This window comes from Channa argus, chromosome 16 (assembly GCF_033026475.1).
Source record: "Channa argus isolate prfri chromosome 16, Channa argus male v1.0, whole genome shotgun sequence".
Classification (NCBI taxonomy): domain Eukaryota; kingdom Metazoa; phylum Chordata; class Actinopteri; order Anabantiformes; family Channidae; genus Channa; species Channa argus.
In genome coordinates this window covers 17,210,314-17,223,995 of record NC_090212.1, presented here as the reverse complement: position 1 = coordinate 17,223,995, position 13,682 = coordinate 17,210,314, and the positions used below count along the sequence as shown (strand labels likewise).

General features: G+C 40.3%; 1 protein-coding gene across 23 annotated transcripts in view; it reads right to left on the bottom strand.

The window, feature by feature from the left end:
- Positions 1-13,682, bottom strand: part of syne1b (spectrin repeat containing, nuclear envelope 1b) — a 76,357-nt gene that overhangs the window by 6,758 nt on the left and 55,917 nt on the right. For 19 of the 23 annotated variants that reach the window (XM_067480815.1, XM_067480816.1, XM_067480814.1 and 16 more), the window contains 30 exons: positions 12,962-13,093; positions 12,375-12,571; positions 12,006-12,138; positions 10,942-11,124; positions 10,655-10,804; positions 10,262-10,438; positions 9,980-10,135; positions 9,697-9,852; positions 9,400-9,570; positions 9,033-9,166; positions 8,734-8,938; positions 8,370-8,552; positions 8,001-8,147; positions 7,734-7,888; positions 7,478-7,625; positions 7,304-7,398; positions 6,936-7,170; positions 6,387-6,581; positions 6,016-6,141; positions 5,666-5,821; positions 4,805-4,963; positions 4,482-4,648; positions 4,155-4,317; positions 3,514-3,701; positions 3,244-3,394; positions 2,852-3,034; positions 2,532-2,669; positions 1,959-2,150; positions 1,547-1,874; positions 1,096-1,164 (listed from right to left, as the gene is read on the bottom strand). In XM_067480815.1, the coding sequence (XP_067336916.1) occupies positions 1,096-1,164; positions 1,547-1,874; positions 1,959-2,150; positions 2,532-2,669; positions 2,852-3,034; positions 3,244-3,394; positions 3,514-3,701; positions 4,155-4,317; positions 4,482-4,648; positions 4,805-4,963; positions 5,666-5,821; positions 6,016-6,141; positions 6,387-6,581; positions 6,936-7,170; positions 7,304-7,398; positions 7,478-7,625; positions 7,734-7,888; positions 8,001-8,147; positions 8,370-8,552; positions 8,734-8,938; positions 9,033-9,166; positions 9,400-9,570; positions 9,697-9,852; positions 9,980-10,135; positions 10,262-10,438; positions 10,655-10,804; positions 10,942-11,124; positions 12,006-12,138; positions 12,375-12,571; positions 12,962-13,093 (4,972 nt within the window). The remainder of the gene's footprint in view (positions 1-1,095; positions 1,165-1,546; positions 1,875-1,958; positions 2,151-2,531; positions 2,670-2,851; positions 3,035-3,243; positions 3,395-3,513; positions 3,702-4,154; positions 4,318-4,481; positions 4,649-4,804; positions 4,964-5,665; positions 5,822-6,015; positions 6,142-6,386; positions 6,582-6,935; positions 7,171-7,303; positions 7,399-7,477; positions 7,626-7,733; positions 7,889-8,000; positions 8,148-8,369; positions 8,553-8,733; positions 8,939-9,032; positions 9,167-9,399; positions 9,571-9,696; positions 9,853-9,979; positions 10,136-10,261; positions 10,439-10,654; positions 10,805-10,941; positions 11,125-12,005; positions 12,139-12,374; positions 12,572-12,961; positions 13,094-13,682) is intronic. The other 4 variants (XM_067480834.1, XM_067480831.1, XM_067480824.1 and 1 more) reach the window with 1 other exon arrangement.

Below are 13,682 nucleotides of genomic sequence, written 5' to 3'. Positions count from 1 at the left end.
GTTCTGATTGCATCAGGAGTCAATTCCTTCAGTTGACACACAGCATTCAAAAGCTTTGGTCTTGTCTTGTCAGAGCAAAAGAAAGACTGACGTTAAACAAATCTGCAATCCCTTCAGCAAGAGGTTCAAACTTCAGACTTGTGAGAATAAAACAACATGCATATCTGAAACACAAAATGCACATCAAAAAATCCAAAGGCTAGCTACACAGCACTGCGAGTAAAAACGTAAAGGAAAAAAGCCAGTTAGAAAAAAGGGTTAGGCTGAATTCCATTTTAGTCCTGCCAAATTAAAGACCGAAGCAGAACAATTGAATCAAAGAAATAAAAGTGGAATTGACCCTATCCCCAGTTGGGCTTGTCACTACCCGATCTGTACACCCTACTGTTTTATTTTACGCACTTGTGCAATAAAATTATTTAAGTCAGGGCCATCCAGTTAGCCCGTTAGTTTCCACTGACAACATTAGTTGTTGGCCGCAGATCACTAACCTTTGGGGGCTAATCGGAAATGAAGTGCAAATTGTTTGCATCACTTATATTTTTTCATAAGTGTCAGTTTTCTAACATACATAGTATGCATGACTACATAGTTAGTGTCTTAGTATATATATATATATATATATAAAGTGTGGTGTAATTCCCACTTATCAATATCTATAATTTTCATATTTGGTCAGTGTTTTTTTGTTTTTTTTTTATTTCTCAATTTTACTTTACACCAACACAGTAGCAATTTACCTGTGTGGATGATACGTTTTACTATAGCTTAATGCATCTTAGCGCTTTAAGTAGCGCTTGTTAACACTACTAATGTAGCAGATTATCACAGATTCTTATCACAATTATCACTCTCCATAGTGCGAAAAAGAAAGTCATAATTCAAACAAATTGGATAGGGTCTACGGATTGGATAGTGTCAGTGTTAGAAAATGTTGCTATTGGTTACAATGTGTGCCCAAACTGTGTATTAGAGAGAAAATCAACACAAATCAAAGCCTGGCTAGTGAAGGGGCTACAAGTGTAGTATCGCTCAAGAGTGCGACTTTTATTTTTGCCCCCAAACACTATCATGCTGGGGTCTGCTGTTGCCTACCAGTGGAGGACCTCAGTGTTTGTTCTGTTAGTGTAACATAGGCCTCAGGGCTCTCTGGGATCACTACATCTGGAAGAAACATTATACAGTACACACATTCAGCTGTGGGGTTGACACCGTTTGACTCCGTGAACTCATCAGTTTTGGCATTAACTTGTTTAAGTAACAAAAAAAAAAAAAAAAAAAACACCCATTTTGTCCCTACAGTCGCTCTGAGGGTCTGTTTGTACCATTTCATTTTTCAGGCACAGGCTTCCTGTGTCATGCCTATGTACAATGGTTGGACAGACACACGAGGATACAAAAGCTCTCCCTACTAACAGTAACATTGTCAGACTTTGTAACTGAAAAACCTGATTTATAAGTGCTTATCGCAGATTAACAATTATTTCATATAAAAAAAGTCTAAATAAATGTTTTTGGCACAATATTGTGTGTGTTAAAAACTAACCAGACAATGTAGAAGCAGGACGCTGCAGGAAGTCTCCCTCCTCACTCTGCTGTTCTCTCAGGGCCCTACTGGCACTTTCTAGACCTCGGCTGAGGTCGTAGTCATGGTCCCACTCCAAGGGAATGGAGTCCACGCTGGCTGGGGTGTCCCGGCCTGAACGCTCTGTCCGGAGTTGGGCTGCCAGGGATGCTGAGCGGCCGGAGGAAGGCAGAGGTGACAGGAAGCCATCCCCCAGACGTTCACTCCAAGGCAGGCTAGAAAAATCACCAGCCTCGTCCAGCTCCAGCTCACGGTCCGAGAGCGACACTTCAGTATCATCATCTGCAAGCTAAACAAAAGTTCATGTATGTGCAGTATGTGCTGAAAACAAGAACAACATTTTAAAACTCTTTCTCTGAAATAAAGGCCTTACAGGAAGCCGAATGAGCTTTTTGTAGTATCGCTCCACACGGCCAAACACTTCTTGACAATAGCGCTGCAGCTCTTCCAGCTCCTCCTCAATGACAGCAGCATCCAGAGGCTCACTCTTCTCTATCAGTGCTTCTCCCTGGTGGAAGATGTGCTCAATCTTGGCTGTCGTCAGGGAAATCTCCTGCTGGAACGACTGGAGGAGGAGCAGCAGGAGCAGACGAATAAATTCTCATTAATTCTGTTGCCATGGTAGTTAACTGAACAGTTTCAATGTCAGAATTCCTGACACGTCCAAGATGAAAATTTCTCGATTGATTTAATGACATTATTGTTTAGTATATTTTTCCATTAAAGATGCCACAATCATCATAATTTAATGACTGTGAAATGACAATGATCAGAACACATAGAGTAAGATAACTGAAATGCTAGAATGTGAATAAAATGTCAAACACTACCCCTTTATAGCAAACTGCACTTGATAAGGTATAAAAAAGGAACATTGTAAATAAGCTTTGCTACTATTTCTTTATTATAAAGTAAAATAAATGTGATGAACATGTTACAAACGTACCCTGAGTTGTTTGATCTTGGCCTGGATGTCACACTCGGAGAAGTGTTCGATGTTGGTAAGCTGCAGGTCCATCTCTGTCAGCCACACCAGGATGCCATCTCTGGCTGTCTCGAATTCTTCTCTCTGACTAATAAAGTGCTGTGTGTTTGAAGTACAGATAGCGGTGTAAGAATGACCTACTCTTACATTAAAACATTAAAAATCCTTCTCTTTGGCTTATTAGCCTTCAACAGGCCAAACACACAGATGCTGCCATCTAACAAACAGAAGTAAAAAGTAATAATATTTAATTTGAATAAAATATATATTTACATATATACCTTAAGCCTGCGGAGGATAGATGCCACCCTCTTCTGCAGGTTATCCCATCGATTATTGGCATCATGAGCCATCTCCCTCAGATGACAGGAAGAGTCAGTGCGGTTTTCTCTGGCCAGGCGTCGATATTGTTTGTTGATTAACTCTAGCTGGGTCAGGCTTTCATGGACATGCCTCTGGAAAACCTACAGAAACACAGCCAGGACACATATTGTTTCTACAAAAAACAGACAGTATTATGAACAATTAATTTGTGTCCGGAAAAGGGAATTTTAGAAAGTAATGATAAACACTACAGAGTGTACAGAGTAAAAGGAAATAAACAAGTTCCTTATCCTGAGTCAGTTTAAATTTGATGTAGCTGGCACAGAATACATGAACTCTGTAATGATACCTCAAATTTCTTAAGTTCCTCCTTGGCCACAGTGTACAGAACACCAGATGAATTGGGCAAAGCAGCAGTCTTTTCTGAAGTGGCCAGCCAGTCCTCAAATTGTGCAAAGTCCTCTAAAAATATCTGCCATAAACGCCACGTCTCGTCAATCCTAAGAGAGAGAAATATTACAGTGTTTTGCTCATTTGAGTAAGTATGTTTACATAGAATAATAAAGGGGTTTTCTATTTAGATATTCTCAACATCAACTGTGTGTTTTCGTCTTCTCACTTGCGTCTCCTCTCCATACACAAAGCGCAGATGCTTCTCCAGCGGCGATCAAGGCTGCGGGTGGCCTGCTGAATGGAGTCGCATTCTGCATCGGTGGCACAGGCATCACAGTCGTGCAGGAGAACCTCACACAGATTTAGCACCGAGGTCACTGCTGTACTGTGTTTCTCTATGTCATGTTCAAGCTCCTGAACGGGCGCAAAAGAGGTACAGAGACTGTAACTGCACGAATGTATAAAAACTTTCAAACAGAAGAATGGAGAGAGAGAGATTCCATAATGTAAAACAATACAAATGACTTTGGAATAGTTCATTTAATCAAACAATCTCTCCATAGATAAATACAGTCAGAGGAACCATTCGAGAACTGACAAATTCAAAAAATTCCAAAAAATATGCTTGATTTTGCAGTGCAATTCAAGTGTTTGGTAACACCAATGTTGATCTTCACATATCTGTTTAATTTAATGCCGAAGTATTTTAACGATGCACATATAGCAAATATGTTTATAAGGAAGAGACAATGAAACAACTTAGATGCATGAAAAAATTTGAATTCCAAAGCCCTGCAAACATTTGGGGTCATTAAGACTGCAAATTAAAACTGAATGGAACATTGTAAAGCAGGATATATATGCTACCTGCTGCAGATCAAGCTTCTTCTCAATCTCTTGGAAATCACAGGAGTCATAGGCAATGGGTTTAGACAGTTCAGTCTCAATGTTAGCCAGCCAGGAGCGCAGGCTGCTCATATTTTTATCCAACTGCTGCACGGCCACCAGCGTTTCCCTCAGCTTCTTCACTCTGTTAACACAGAATAGCTTAGTTGTAGAGTATATTTAGTAACAACAGGCATTGGCAAAAGTGTTTATACTGAGAAGAATTACAATAACATTGTTATTGGCATCTCAATTTCGCTGGAAGAATTACTTATTTTTGCAATTCAGGTGTGTAGAATGCCTGCTCACCTGGCTCCAATAAGATCCAGGAGGTGCTGCCAGCGGTCGCTCGTTTTGTTTAGTTTTTGTTCAATCTCAGCAGCTTTGCTCTGATGGCTGGCCTTGGCCAGGCGCTCACCCAGCTGGTGCAGCTGTAATTTGTTCTCCTCAGCTACAGTGATCTCCTCCTGGTAGTCCTGATGCACGCAGTGTGTTAAAGATAATTTAAAAAGAGTGAACATTTTACTGATTGTACCTGGATTTCCTGGAGTATGATACGGTACATTACAGAAATACAACTAACCAGTTCAGTGAATACAGAATCACAATACAGATAATGTATATAATTTTACCTTGCGGAGCTTCTCAATCATCTCTTCAATACTGATGTCTCCATTCTGGGAGACCTTGCTCTCCATGTTGGTGAGCCACTCGCACAGCTCCCTGTATTTCTCGTTAAATACAGTCCACTCATTCAGCTTGTCACTCACCTGCTGCCTGCGCAGGGACAGCTGCAATGGCACAGCAATGTATAAAAACGTAAGTCATTCTAAACAACGAACGCACATTAAATTACAACAAGAGTAACTCCATGTCAAAAGTCTCAAATGGAGGCATTGCTATGGATTACTGCACCTAAACTGACTTATTTGCATCAAGCAGTGAGCGTCTGCTTCTGTGCATTTCCTGTGTGCATATTTTATCTGCACGACACAGGATGTAGGTATGAAAAAAAATGAGCTTGAGGTTTCGTGTTTTTTGTACTGTCTCACTGTGGCTGTGCTAAATTTCCTTTTTGAAATTTAAAGTGAAAGACCATGACAAGTTTAGTTTTTACTAATCTGAGTAACACTGTATGGTTTTTTCTGTTTGTCTAGGTCAGAAAAAATGAACACACATTTCTTTTCTCAATTAAATAAAGTACAACTACATTTGTGACATTTGTAGCAAATGCCACAGACTACAATTTAATCTTGTATTTATGTGGTGCTTAGTTAAATTCAACATTGCCTGACACCATCAAGGAGTGTAGGACTTGGGTAAAGCGATATTATGGCTTCAAATTTAGCTTGAAACCAGCACCACCAAGTGGCAAGTCAAGAGACTGCATAGACGGGACTTTTCGCAAACCAAAAGTAATTTTAGTTTCATTCAAACAATTCTCTAAAAGCCATACACAGCATATTCATAGAGGAATGATATAATAATTGTACCTTGTGGCAAATTTCATCCCACTGTCGATGAAGCAGCTCAATTCGCTCCTGAAGGACAGAAAGATCCTCAGCACTGATGTAACCAGACAGTGTCTCCCTCAGCACAGTCAGATGGGCCAGATCACCTGCCCAGCCATCAAATGTATTCTCCAAGTCCTGTTAGTGAGACAACAGTAATTTTGTTTGTCCACCTTGCAGACAGATTTTAAACCCACAGATTGTGACCTGAGCAACACTTCCTTCAAATTTATCTCAACAGATGATTCTATACTTACGCAAATAATGATTTTTAGATGAGCACAGCATTGGTATGTGAAGCTTTCACATACATAAAATGCTTAGGCTGTTACCTTGCAGCGCATCTGCTCAGCCTGTAGATCCTCATGGTGATCGGGAAGCGACTGGGAAAGCTGTCGTTTGAAGGCTCTAAGTTTTTCCAGTGATCCACCAATCCCTCTCTCACACCTCTCCCAGTCCTGTAAAAACATTATAAATGTTCACACATGGTTTCGTCTTACTAAAACTACTGTACCTGCACATATTTTTGCATTTTTCTGGCATTCACTGAAGCTTTTTAAAACAGAAAAAAGAAAGAAAAGAAAATGTGTCATTTGTATATATAATGTAAAATGTTTTGACAGATAAAACATTTACAGTACGCCTTCAACAACCGCCTTGATTCCGTATACTCCACGATCTGCTGGCATTTCGCATGGTATACCTTTAACACAGTGGCCAGCTCTTTCTTCTGTTCGTCCAGGCAGATGGTTGCATTTTTCCATCGCTCCTGAATTTCAGTGAGTTCTGCCTGGAGGGCCACCTCTGCCCGGCTATCAGCTGACAGGAGCAGTTGCCTGCCAGCTTCCACCGTCAGGATGTAACTCCCCTGCTGACGCTGCAGAACCTTTTCCTTTAGCTGTAGCAGAAAGCAAAGTCACTTTGACAAAAATAATGAACAAATAAATATGCATAGTCTTTACTGTTACATATTTTGCAGTATCAGAGGTGTCTACATACAATTTTAATGCATATTTGCATTTTGCTAAAAGGTTTGTTCTTTCCATATAGATCAAGATTAAGATCTTAGATAATCTATGCTTCATAGTACTTCTTCCTGACTAAGATCCATTAGGTCCAAAGCATTACATAATTCCAGGAATATATTGCACTTTTGGAAGAATAGGTGGGTGGACTCAACATAAAACGGTTTTGTCCTGCACCATTTAGACAGTTACAAGAAGTGTGCTCTGTAAGCTTTTATAATATGTACCTGGACAGCATCCAGCATAGAGCGCACTTGTTGCAGAGGCACTGTAGTCCCTGCACAAAGGGCCCCTGTAGGGTGGGAGACCTCCACCAGCCATTTACGCAACTTTTCTACCATTTCTCTGTAGCGCTGCCACTGACGAATGAGGCTATCGATAATGCCACGCCTCTGCTGAGCACGCCGAACCACTCCCTGCCACTGGTTACTTAGGAGAGCCAGCTTCAGGTTGAACTCACCTCTGCGAAAAATGAGGAGGAATAATATGATCAGTGATGTTTTGTTGTGATAAACAAAGGAGACTGGATTTTTCAGGTCCAGGAATGTTCCACTTAAGTGGTGGATAGAGTAAAAACAACAATAATGGATTTTACCTGTCATCCACTTGACCCTGCTCTAACATTCGCTGTCCGTCACTGATGATTGAGTGTAGGATCTGTTGGCGACTGAACATCTCAGCTTGGAACAACTGAAAGACAACACATTAATAATATACAGTAAGATGCAGAAGCTATTTTAGGCTCTTTTACTTTTAAAATGACACTAACCTCATGGGCTTTTTGCTGCTCAATTAAACTTTGGTAGTTCCCAGAAATTTCCACTGCCAGGTTCTCTTCAGTTTGGACCAAGAACTCCATCCATGTTTCACACTTCTCCAGGAAGGTCTGCTGCTGAAGGAGGAAGGACTGAAGTTTGCTGCAAAGGAAGAAACAACAAGTCAATCTGAGTACATTCCTTTGTTTGTTAGTACTTTATAGTGTAACTTAAAGGATTTTTATTTTGCTAAATTTATGTGTGTCATACCTGAATCTCTCTGTGGTCTGTCCTGAAGCTGTTGACCAGCTCCTGTTGAGGTTCTGCATGCGCTTGATCTCAGAATCATTAAGAGGGAGCCGATAACCAAGCTCATTAAGACGCTCCAATTCAGGAGACATACTGCTGAATTTTAACATGAGTCTCTGTAGAAGGACAAGTGAAAAACGTGACGTTAAAATAAATGTTACATTTTTTAATTTCAGACCAGTTGGTTGAGGTTATTTTATTCACTGACTGTAAACAGAACAAAAGAACCTTGAGCTCCTCCATGCGATCCTGAATGGCTGTCAGGTTGGTGGAACCATTGGGATCTTGCACTTTCAGTGCCTTCTCGGCTTCAACTATCCAACACCCCAGTGAATCCAGCTGATCATTAAAGGTTTCATAATCTTGGACTCCAGTCTTGTATAGAAGAGACATAAATAGCATCAAACCACAAGTATTAAATTCATTCTTCACTATCCATTTCTATGATTCTGGAGTTTAAAATAGCGGAGTACAATAACATGAAAAGAAAAAAGTCAATTTAAATAAAACTGATTGACTGACTTTTTGATTGATGAATTGACTGCCTGAGTCTAAAGAACAACTTGAAGTAGAAAATAATGCATGTCTTGTCCTTACCTGCAGGGTAGTGAGTTGTCTGGAAAGAGCCTGTTCCACAGCCGCCAGTTGTTGGGTGAGAGACAGGCGATCTGACTGGATGGCAGATGCTGCTGTCGTATCCACCTGCTGTTTTAGCTGATCTCCCAGTTCTTGGAGAACCTGCAGAGATGCCTGCACTGGAGCTTGCGACCGGAGCAATTCCTGAAAATTCATCCATAAAATCCATTATATTTTCAAGAAGAAAATCGAAGCACGTGACTTTTTACTTTGCAACAACACAAAACATAGTCACTGACATGAAGGTGGAATATTGGCTTTCTTAAGGACAGAGAAAACACGTTCAAAAACAAAAATGGCTCAGAAGAGCTATGGCCTCACTTACACTGCATTCTTGAATCCAGTCAGACACCTCCTCATCAGCGATGTCCTTGCTGCAGGCAGTCTTGAGGAGCTGGTCTGCCTTTTCCTCTTGGAGCTGGACACTGCTGCAGCTCTGCTCATACAGCTGCTTGTAGCGCTGCCATAGCTGAAGCAGGGCTTTGCTGCTTCTTAGGCGCTCTGCAATCTCGTCCAGTAAGCCAGTCCACCTGGATACAAACATAACATAGATCAGTCACAATCAGTGTAATTAATAAAACATCATGATCATACGTCTTGTGTCACGTAAATGAATAAGATCACCTTGCATTAACATCCTTAAGGGCATTGTTTAGAGAGTCAGACACTGATGGGTGACACTCCTTCAGCAGTTGGTGGGTCACAGCACCAAACTTTCTCAGACTGCTCTCCTGTTTCTCCAGTTCCTCTTGCAAATCCTTCATAGGCATCAAACAACAGTAGGCTTAATTTACATAGTATGTATAGTATAAGAAAAGAATTTAGAAACATGTCCTGAAAAAACTGAAAAAAAAAAAACAAGTTTGAAATTTAAAGGATTAGAAATACATTCAAATGCAATTATCAGTAAATGTGTGTATATTTGGCTTAATGACTATAGCCGGCTGGAATAATTCAACGATAAATCTATTGCTTCTTCAACCCAACATACCTGCAGACTTTGCACCTGCAGCTGAACAGCCTCCAGGGAGCCCGTAAGGAGGCGAAAACGTGACACGGAGTACCTTCCTTCCATCAGGTAGCCATTGATTTCTTCCGAAGCTCGCTTGTACAGGCTCCACTGATCCAGCACTGACTTCAGGCTGATCTTTAGTTGCCCTATCTGTAAAGTTCAACAAAAACACGGTGACATTCATTAAAGAGAGTGAACAGAACAATGAAGTAAAAGTTACGTTAAAAAGGCATTAAAATATTAAAGCCAGAGTGGAGGGAGAACAGGGGAGCATACCAAGTGGTCCAGGTTAGCCCAGGTGTGATTGACACCCTGAAGCGTTTCCATAACGATGGCACAGGCCTCATCAGTCTTGTTCTGGACAAGGGCACAGCCCTGCTCCTCCACCCTCTCTAGGTCTTTCTCTCTCTCTTTCACCGACTCCTCCATTTCCTAAAAGTCAATAGTTTTTGCATCATAAACAATCGGTGACCCAAATACCAAATAATAATACCAGCAACTTATATGTGAACAAAGGTATATTTATCAAATGTTTTGATAAAACGTAAGAGAAACCAACCTGGCAATCTTTGAGAGCGTTCTGCACAGATGTCAAATCTTCTATCCGGTGTCTTCTCTTTAACCTTTCTTCTTGAGTTGCCATCCAAGATTTCAGGGCCTGAACACTGCTCTCATACTCCAACCACATCTCCAAGAGGCTCTCCAGGAACTGGATCTGTAACATTATTATACAAGATAGTGGTATGCAAGAATTCAAGACAAAGTGTGCCATCCTGGTTTTATTACTAACTAATCATGGTGGCGTTTCATTCATGAGCAGTATCTTTGCCTGTGGACTCACCCTCTCATTGATGCGACCTTGTAGGATCTGCCAGCGTCGGTTCATGGCTCCCAGGCGCTCAGCAAAGTCTGTCTTATCACTCCGCTTGCTTTCTGCATCTTGACCACTGATTTGCAGAACTGACTGGTTGACAAAGTCCACGGTCAGCTGCTTACAACTCAAATCTACTCTGAAGCCCTAAAAGGAAGAAGCAGTATATTCACCATGAAGCCTGCACTCCCACCAGAGACTAGTGAAAGTATTTATAAAAAATACATTTTTGAATACATATGATAATCACAGTCGCTGACACATTTTGCCTATTTAAGTTATAATATATGCTGAATGTAGCAAAATGTGTATTTTATCAAGCTTCTTCATTACAGATGACATCAACTGTCTAAAGTCCACTACCTTGTATTTTTGCAAGTAGTCCTGAATCACATTTGATCCCACAGCACTCTTCAGGTTTTCTTCATCCTCTTCAATGACATTGTCCATCAAAGATATCCAGTTAAACAGCTCAGAAATGGCATGACGGGAAGCCAACTTTGCCATTTGGATCTAAGAAGAAAATAACATGTCATCAACCTGTCAATCACGTTTCGAAACTTTTGTATACAAGGGAAGCTGTAGAAAGGAGTAATCCTCTTTGCTCTGGAGTAGCTAAGCCTGTCCACTCTAGGTCCATGTGACAATACCTGATGCAGCTTCTCTTGGACCATTGGCATGCGTGTGAGCAGCTCACTCCACTGGGTGTCAATGCGTGCCAGGTCAGACCTCAGCATTGCGGTGTCCACTTTTTTCAGTCGCAGCAGCTGGTTTCCCTCACTTACCACTGAGCTCTTCAAGCTGGATTTACCCTCAACCTCCTTTGAAAACTCCTGTGATACACAGTGACAGGAGTCATTAACTGGATACAGTACTTTACTAGCAAGACAACTACTGCATATGACACAGCAGAATTACTATTAGTACTACATATATGGCAATTTTTACTATTAGCATTACAACTAGAGGTGCAACTACCCCTACAAATACTATATTTTTAAATATTTTGTTAATTAAAATTAGCTAAGTGATATTGTTGTTGCACAATGCAAATAAAATATGAAGTTTGCACAGTATATATAAAAATAATAATATATTCTACTATACATTCTGCCACAACAAATAATGCTGAAAAAGAGTAACGGAGAATCTCAGCATCGAGAGTTTTTGACCACAGAGCAATGTTTTTTCTAAGTGGGTCCACATTTTATTTGTTAACTTGCACTAGCCCCTAGGACACGTATGAAATGATACATATTCCTGTCAATGGCTTTACATATTAATGACTGATCTAGTCAAGGCCATACATCTTAGATAATAAGTAATACAATTGTCATTGACTAAAGGCACTGAGCAGGATTTCAGTCCTCAAGCACTTCACTGTTGCTGCCCACTCATCCTAATGTAAGTAGTTAAGCAGGAACAAAGGTAGTGGCCTAATGACCCATGAAGATTATTAAACTATGAGTCAGCTATATGAAATTTCATATATACACACATAGTACACAATGGGTGTAATAACCTAAAATTCATTATAAATGTGGCACTACTTAGTGTCCAGCCAAAGAAAGATGTTTTAGCTGTACGAAGCTCCAACAATTCAATGTGTCAGACTGGATAAATGTCTAGCTGTTTTGTTCCTATGAAGGAGCCAGAATCTCTGAATCAATACCAAAAAGCTCAAATCAAAAAGTAACATTGTAAGTAGCCTCACAAGAAAAGCAGAGAGATGATCTCGGACAGTTTCCAGCTCCTGTGGGACTAATACGGCCTGCGTGTTCCAAAACTCCAGCCGCTTCAGAGCAGACTGCAGCCACTCACTGAGCTCTGCACACTCCCTCTGATACCTTAAAGAAAATCACAGTTTAAATATAAAATAAGGCCGTGAACTTATACTGTCAGAAATCTGATGTGAATACAATCACAAACCAAGAAGCCTTTATTTATTTTGTAAACCCAAACCTGATACGTTGTACTCCATCTACTCAAAATTTTAGTTTGCAATAATCTCTACCTTGATAAATTTCATCATTTTGATGCCTAAAAAAATTCAGTTGTGTTGAGATACATATGTGTTTCGGACCTGGTCCAGTGTTTTAAGATGGCCTCCAGGCATTGCAGTTCCTTATTGACCTTGGCGGTATTGTTGAGCCAGTGTTCCCCCAGCAGTGCAAGTTGATTTTCCAGTGCAGGACAACACACTGAAAGCAAGAGATGTTTTCCCTCATCCAGTACCTGGTACAGCTTGTGCTGGTGCTCAGTCAGTCTTCCCTTCAGGCCCTTTACAGAAAATGGAAGAACAGGAGATAGAAAGACATTTCAGCAAAGTGCGCTCATAAACCAGAATGGCATCAGCTGAGGTACGGGTGAAGAAATCCTATGAATCCTACAAATACAAGTATGCTGCATGTAAGGGAGGAACTTCAATCTTAATTCAATGAGCCCTGAATTGTGAAGGATCCAGAAGAAGGCAGTGACAGAGGGTAGATGCCAAAACGTTTAGGTAAATGTAATGCACCTAATTTGCCAAAAAAAAAAGTTCCATTAGAAGTCCTTACTGTCCTTCCTGTTTTATTTATTTACCTTTTAATATTTAAAGCAGATAATTAGGACGATGGAGGCTACTGAAGTTTATTATGCTACATCCTCTGAAACAATATCACTTTGCACCTGATACAATGAAATTCTGTCCATGAGCCTTTCTTCCGTTTCTTCTACCAGGCCAACAGAAGGGATACTTCCCTCGACGGCCTCCAGCTGTCGGTTTAGACTTTGGTAATCCTGCATCAAGCGACACCAGGTCTGATAAACAAACAAACAAAAAAAAAATTAAATAGCTTTTAGATGAATAATATTTACATAACCACGACTGCAAATCCGTTTTTACCATTAAATTAACACAACTATTCCATGACAAATACAACTACTTTCTTCAACCAATAGTTATTAAAAATTTGTTCTGGAATGGACCTATTGCATTCAGTGTTTCAAATGCTCACATGTATTTCTTTTGTCTGCGTTATACTATCTATGCACATACCAATGGCTAGGCCTCATCCACTATTGTACACCGGTCTTGTTCATTCGAAGGTTCCACATCCAATTATTTGCATAAACTCATAAATCCCTTGTTTCAGACTGATTAGCAATGCCTGTTCATAGAAGCTCTGTGTCATCTGATCATGAAGATATTTAACACCCATATAGTTACTATATATAGAGACCCGATCTATGAACGCATGAATTATGAAAAATGTGTTCTAATCTCTAAGTCTGATACTGGTCAGCAATCTGCATTAAAACAGCGATGCACTGAAAGGAGGGAGAGAAATTTCCCACTTTAAATGACTACAGAAATTTAGAAGCTGCTGTGCTGAAATACACCAATAAA